The sequence below is a fragment of the Trachemys scripta genome, chromosome 23 (assembly GCF_013100865.1).
Source record: "Trachemys scripta elegans isolate TJP31775 chromosome 23, CAS_Tse_1.0, whole genome shotgun sequence".
Lineage (NCBI taxonomy): Eukaryota > Metazoa > Chordata > Testudines > Emydidae > Trachemys > Trachemys scripta.
This window is the reverse complement of record NC_048320.1, coordinates 13,187,174-13,194,326: the sequence shown is the minus strand read 5'-3', so window position 1 is coordinate 13,194,326 and position 7,153 is coordinate 13,187,174. Positions and strand designations below refer to the sequence as shown.

The 7,153-nt window shown below is 37.4% G+C and overlaps 1 protein-coding gene across 3 annotated transcripts in view; it reads left to right on the top strand.

The window, feature by feature from the left end:
• Positions 1-5,518: 5,518 nt before the first annotated feature.
• Positions 5,519-7,153, top strand: part of IKZF3 (IKAROS family zinc finger 3) — a 52,745-nt gene continuing 51,110 nt past the window's right edge. For all 3 annotated transcript variants that reach the window (XM_034756153.1, XM_034756154.1, XM_034756151.1), the window contains exon 1: positions 5,519-5,663. In XM_034756153.1, the coding sequence (XP_034612044.1) occupies positions 5,657-5,663 (7 nt within the window). In that variant the 5' untranslated portion in view covers positions 5,519-5,656. The remainder of the gene's footprint in view (positions 5,664-7,153) is intronic.

Here is a 7,153-nt window from a genome sequence, read left to right as displayed (position 1 = left end):
AAAGCTGATCATTATAGCATAATTTTCCTTCCTTGGGCTTGAAGCACCCAGAGCATCACTATGCCATCTATCCTCAACACCTCTGTGCCCCACACCAGCAGAAACTTTATTATAACTACGCCCAGAAATTATTTCCAAATACCATAACACAGTGCTCTATATCCTGGCTCGCACAACTAGCAACAATATTAGAAAAACCTTCAGGGACCCTGGGAGAACTGGGACATAGTGATGTCTGCCCCTACTTTGCACAGATAGAAACGGCACTGCACTATAACCATGTTTATAAACCACTGCTAGACACAGTGACACTGTGGTTTGTGTCCCCATTCCGCTGTGTCAGCTTTCACAATTTAATTGTGAGCCTTGCAATGTTTAATGTTTTTCTTAAAGCCCCAGCTTTTGGAGGCATGTGATGAGTTGAGAATCTCAACTTTTTTAAATGTTAAGTAAATTTTTAGCACTGATTGTGGCAAAAAGCTTGAAAATGTGATCTTGTATCAAAATCCAAAATTCAAACAAAAAGAACATCAGATTTATTGTTTTTAAAAAATCATAATTTTTAACCCAATCTCATGATTTTTGGGGGCTTGGTAATTTTTGAAAATTTGGGGCTGGTAATATTGCATTTCTAAAAATGGTGTTAACATAACCATGTTCAGAAAATGTGCCTGGACATAGTATTCATATTTGACATTGTTAGAAACAGCCATATAACCGTGTTTGGAAAACATGCCCAAGACTTTAGCTAGCAGTATTAAGAAAGAAAGAAAAAAAGAAAGAAACCTCCCAAGGGGATAATATTGAATTATGAAAGTAAAATGTTGAGATAGAAAACACAATTATGGACTGAAACATTAGTGTTTTTAAACTATTTATTCTCCAATTTTCATGTTATTTAAAGTTTCCTGGCTAAACATTGGTGCTGCTTTAGTTATTTCAGTTTACTCAAGTTAAAGAAGACTTAACGGTTATGTCTAGACTAGGTGGCTCAGGTGTAAGGAATATGTCAAAAGGGGTTCAGTTTTAGTTTCTATGAGTAGTTGATTAATTTAAAATTAGGACCATCTCAAAAAGGTCTAGAACTCCTCTGTGTCAAAGATTTTCAGTTTTACTCAAAGTTAACTTTTCACACTTATGTGATATCGGCAAAGTGATTCAGTTCTAATCTGTGTCCGTTATATACTAGTCATATCTCAGTCTGTTCCAGAGGATGTTTATGCCCAAATTTAACTTGACTGTCCCACACAAACTTTCATTATCCCACTTGTTAATTATTGTAAAATAAGAATCTCTCCATTATAAAGCTTTGTCTGCAGTTTTGAATCTCTGTAGATTGAGACTTATGATCTATGTCTCTAGCCAAATGACTCATTCCTTTCGAAGTCAGTATGATATTTAGTTAGAAGCAGCTAGGTCATCTTCTTAATAGATCTGTGAACAGCATTTTCTTCTTAAAAAAGATTCTTTGTCAACCAAAAAATAAGTGATATAGTTTGATTTATTTCCTTAAACACTATTTATTTACCTATTATTCTTGTGATAGCGCCACTGGCTCCAATATGTTAGGTGCTGTACAAATACATAGAAAAGTCTTCTGAGAATGAAACAAAGCTACATTCATCTACTAAACAAAAATTCCTTAATATAGAGCATTAATATACAATAAACTTATTTGTGCATCTGTCTCTTGGTGTATTTTACTTTCTATAGTAAGAATTAAGTTGTATTTTAGAGTCAGTATACTAGCGTTCAGATAATGCTTCTCGTCTTACTGGTCCTTGATAGATCAATAAATATGTTATAATTCACAAACACCCAGGCTAAAAAGTCTCATCTTGGGTGTTTTCAATAATAATAATAAACATTAATACTTGTAACAGTACACAGAGATTTACAAAATACAAACTAAGCCAAAGTCCCTGCTCCAAAGAGTTTACAATTTAATTCAGACAGCAAAATGTGCATATGGAAAAAAGAGTTCAGGTGATGAAAGCATTTTTTTTAATGGCAGTCCCTTCTCAGTCCCCTGAAGAGACAACCCAATCCTTCCCTGCTTCCACTGAAGCCATCCTGTAACTTCTACTAGTTCCTACAGCTTTGACTTTTCTGTTGCAATGGGTATTTCCAGGCGCAATGAGTCTAATTTTGAATTTAATACAGGTAAACTAAACATAACAATAGTTACCCCAAGACCCCAAAATACTGGCTAACTGCTTGGGTCAAAAGGAATAATAATAGTATTTTATTTTATAAAGTCTCTTGTACTTCCATCTGTTGTCAACATTCAGAGTTTTAATAATCCTTACAAAGATGGTTATTTCTATATTATCGATATTTTCTATTTTTTTTCAGGGTTTTATACTGTCATCCAATACTGTAGTGTCTCAGGACCTTTGACACCGAACAAACTGGGAACAGTGAGGTGCTCAGGGACTTTCATGGAGTGTCTATCTCTTCTCCCTCTTTGGGTTATAGAAACTGGATGCAGTCAGAATGCAGTCTTCAGGATGTCACAAAAAATAACTCTTAGAATCACATCCCTGGGCTGTATTGTTATCACACAGCAGAGCCATGTTCAGTTTATGTCTTTTGAAAGATCTATTCAGTTCACCATTTCATTCACCAATACCTTCGTCTCTCGATTTTGCAATCATTGCATGAGTACTCTCATTGACTTCAAAGGGACTACTTGCAGAAGTATGGGTTGCATGACTGGGCCTCCATAATCTTAGAGATATAATCGTACCCATAAAATGTCAAGTAACAACGTAAATTAATTCTCAGTCCAGTTCTTACTCCAATGCTTTTATTTAATTTCTCAACTGTCAAATAAATAGATCATAAGTCCTAAAAACACAAAAGCCGAATTAAGTAAAACATAGTTTTTAAAAAATTAAGTATTCCATATTGATAATCATCATAGAAGCCTTAATCTAAAGAATTAATTTCCCCTCCTTACTTTCGCTCTACACTATTTTTGTCTCATCAGAGCTTGAAGTTGCACATACAGATATAAGATGATGTCAAATCATGTCATGAGGTGATTGTTCTTGTGATGATGCTGGTTGCTGATGCGTAGATTGTAATATCTAGGCCATTTAAAATTTCATAAGGCCATTTCTTGGTAAATAATTCTGAACTCTGATAAACAAATTGCAAAACTATTTTTAGTTAACGTGTGAATTCTTGCAGACTCAAAACTTCAGCTGATTTGGTTCCCAAGTGTTTATTAGACCCAGTTTCATGCTATTTTTTGTTGAGTTGTAGGAACAAAGATGATTCATCATTAGCAGTAAAGGTTTCTGAATGGAGTTAATCATTATTGGTGTTTATTAGGCATCTTTGTAATTTGTCATTTTTTAAACAGCTGAGTTATTTTTGCTTTTTTTTTAAAGCTAACAATCACTGACGTTCCTTTGTTAAGACTAAAGATAGGCCTAGTGTTGTCTCAGCAATATCATGTTAATATATATGCAAACCTGTGAGGGTGAATAACACAGAGAAAACAGTGTTGATGCAAGTCTCTGACGACCATGTCACCATGTTTACATGATGTAAAAACAGTACCAGTCCAAGTTACACATAAAGGAAATTAAATATAAAGAAAGAAAATATTAGTTCATGTTGAGTGTGGGCATGCTGGCATGCTATTGCAACACTCATTCAAACAAAGTCCTAAACTACCCTCGCCAAATTGTAAGAAATGAGTCACAAACCCACCAAGGCAAGGTAGTTCTGAGTTACTCCTGTCAAATCCTTCTTAGTAATATAGTTGTTACTGTCTTTTGAGTAACTAATAGATGACTGAAACTAAGTAGCCCCCAAATGGCTTTTATGGGGTATTGTGGGAATGAATACTCGCAAAGGACTTCAAACATGAAAACCACTGTATAAATGATAAGCACCATTTTTTAAATGGAAAAATGTTTTAATGGATTATGGACCCATTAGATCACCTGCTTTACGGAAGGAGTGGTAATTTATTTTCACAAATGCGGGCTACAATGGCAAATTGCTTGAATGGAACACATTGCATCTGTCTTTTATGTTAATATGGAGACATATATCTTACAGACAACAGTAGTTCAACTGGACCAAGATGGGTCATGCATGCTGGAAACTGTAGTATCTGTTGACTTCCTGTTTGTATTAAAGATGAGGGCAGACATGGGACATGTGGAATTCCTTGAACGAACTTTGGCCACTCCTTTGAAAGAACTATGTATTTTTAATCACGTTGTGCATGTGAAGAAACTTCCCTGGAACAAGTCACTGGGAACTAAGAAAGATACAGTATGTATGTGTCAAGACATGTGATGACTTAGGGCACCACATTTTAGGGGTGTTATAACATCCTCAGCAACTCAGAGCCCAGTTTCCCTTTCTGGTAATGGGATCATGGAGCGGGGCAGTCACATAAGACCTTATTCCCTGTTTCACCAATGACACCTCCAGGATGGATCCCATGCTTTTGGGAGTCCTTCAGAAGCTTCTGGGGAGACAATGTAATCCAGGGAATAGGACATGGGTTTGGCTTCTATTCCCAACTCTGCCACTGCTGTAGCTCCATGAATGCAAGCGTTGTTATTCTGTCTCATACACCTTGCTGCTCTCTGAGTAGTATCTGCATGTTTCTGGGGACCCTGCCATTGCTTCTTTACTTGGCAAGTCAGAAAGCCATCTCTGCAGACATGGAGATAAAGATCCATGATGTTTGTTGTGACCCTTTTTCTAAGAGTAGGGTTTGCCAAGGCACTTTTTGATCCACTGGTGCTTTGTGTGAGAATAGCAGCAAAGAGTCCTGTGGCACCTTATAGACTAACAGACGTATAGGAGCATGAGCTTTCGTGGGTGAATACCCACTTCTTCGGATGTGTGAGAATAGGAGTTTGACCTTATATCCCTACCAAAACCCCCCCTTCCTTTGAACTGTTATTAAGCATCCTGCACACAGATTGGTGAGGCAGGACCCTATATCCCTCAGATATCTGCATTACAGTGCCTCTGCAGTGTAGGTTGTTTGCAAAGCACATTGGGCTAAAGGGTGCTGGAGAAGAGTAAAACGTGATGATGTTTATAAATCTGAGGTTACAGGACTATGAAGAAGCCTTTTAACAAATCCTAATGACATTTTAAATGTTTATTTTAGCACTAATCCAATTGCCTCCGCCTATCAAAATGCATGGTCTAAAAAGTGTAACTCTCAAAAACACACCAATTTCCTCCCACTATAGATAACTTGCTGGTAACACATTTTAGCTGTCGAGGTGGCATTTTTTGTGCCTGGAATTAAACACATGTCAATCACATGAAACGAATGACTGTTTACATTAGTTAATGAACCATCATACTTGCTACTTCTGAAATGGACCCATGTCTCCTGCCAGAGGTTGACATTTTGCACCCAGACTCATGAAAGGGATGCCAGGGGGCTGTGTGTTCTCGCAGACCGTTTTGCACGAGGTTTTCAAACCACCACCCGGCGCCGCTCTAATCACACAGACAGTGAGTTCCTGTCCCTTTAAATGCCTGATGTCACAGTCTCCTATCCAGAGCGGAAGCCCAGTCGCTGGGAATCTCCCGCCTGCTGCAGTTGACAATCCTAGAGCCCTGGACTAGCACGTGGAGCAGGGAGCACACGTGGAACAGCAGCATGGAAGGTGAGACGAGAGTCCACTGCTTTTACAAGGGTGTAGTGCACCGGTTTAGGGATCCCTGGGTGGTGGTGGTGGTTGTTTTTTTTTTGGTTGCTTTAATCGTATTTAGTGGAGTATTTTATAAATCGTGATTGTCCTCGCAGTTCATTGAAAGTTTCTCCTTTTGCCATCTTTTCTGCAACCGGATTGCACTCCATAGAGGTGGAATCAAATCGTGTGTTGCACTAAAACAGGAAACGAGTCGAGCCTCTTTCTACATTTAATTTCAGAACCTGTGCAACATGTATGTTAAAGTTAGATTTAGAGCCCGGTTTGACTACAGCTCATCTTCTGGGTTTTAACGAATTAAGAGTGTGTGGGTTTCTTTGTGCTTATAAAAAGCGCACGCAACTTTCATATCCAGTTCAAACGAAGTTGCAGGTTAATTTAGGTTCTAGTATTTAAAACGAGGCAAAATACTTTGTTTCTTTATATTGTTAACAACCTTTGCAATTAGCCCCATTCACTAGTAGTTTGAAAGAGAGATTATTAATACATTGTTTCGATTCTTCATGTTAAAAAAGCCTAAGAGTAAAATCAGCCCTGCCTAATCTCACTCACTTGGAGGGGGAGACCCCCTTATTGTAGGTTACATTAAAATTTTGTTTTAACAATGTCTAGCCTTCTTGTGATGAAAGTTTTTGAGATGTACATTTCTGGGAGACTCATAATTTAAATACAACCTTACTCAATTTAGGTAGCCACAGCTTGATAGCCGTGAATGCTTTGAAAGAATGGGTCTAATTGCAGTTTGCCTACTTGCGTGTGTCAGTTTCATTTTTCTTAGTTGATCAAGTTGTGATTACTTACTGAATGTTTTTATTCAGCAAATGAGAACAAACAATCTCTGAATAAGAAATGAGCAGGCCTCTACCTCTGTGAAATGTATATTTTTCTCCAAATATTTGCTTATCTGTCTTTTAAAAACTCTTGCAAGTAAAATATATCTTGCTACTGATGGTTCAAGTTTTAATGCTGCCAGTGGGTCCTATGTGACATCCTACACTCTGAAATTCACTTGATGCATTTGAAGTGTACTAAAGTTTCTTATGTTTTCGGATGCAATTTATGTGAAAGATGCTGTATGGAATAAAGTTACACTGTATTCTCTCTGGCCACAATAACTGTAACTTTTTCTTTTATAATCCTAGTTTTACACTTTTAGGTGAAATCCTGACTCCATTGAAGTCAATGGAGCTTTACCATTGACTTCAGTGGGGCCAGGATGTCTTCCCTTGTTTTTCCTGCCCTAAAAAAAGAACAAGTAATCCCACGGAAGTCAATGAGGTTTTACTCACATGGTTATTTGGAAGAGTAAGGGTTTTCAGATTGGGCCTGGTGTTTATGAGCTATATTCTGTAGTCCTTACTTTACCAAATGTTAGAGTTTAGTGGAAATTTATTTTATTAAGGAATGCAGAATTTGACCTTGTGTGATTAGCATTTTTGCATTTA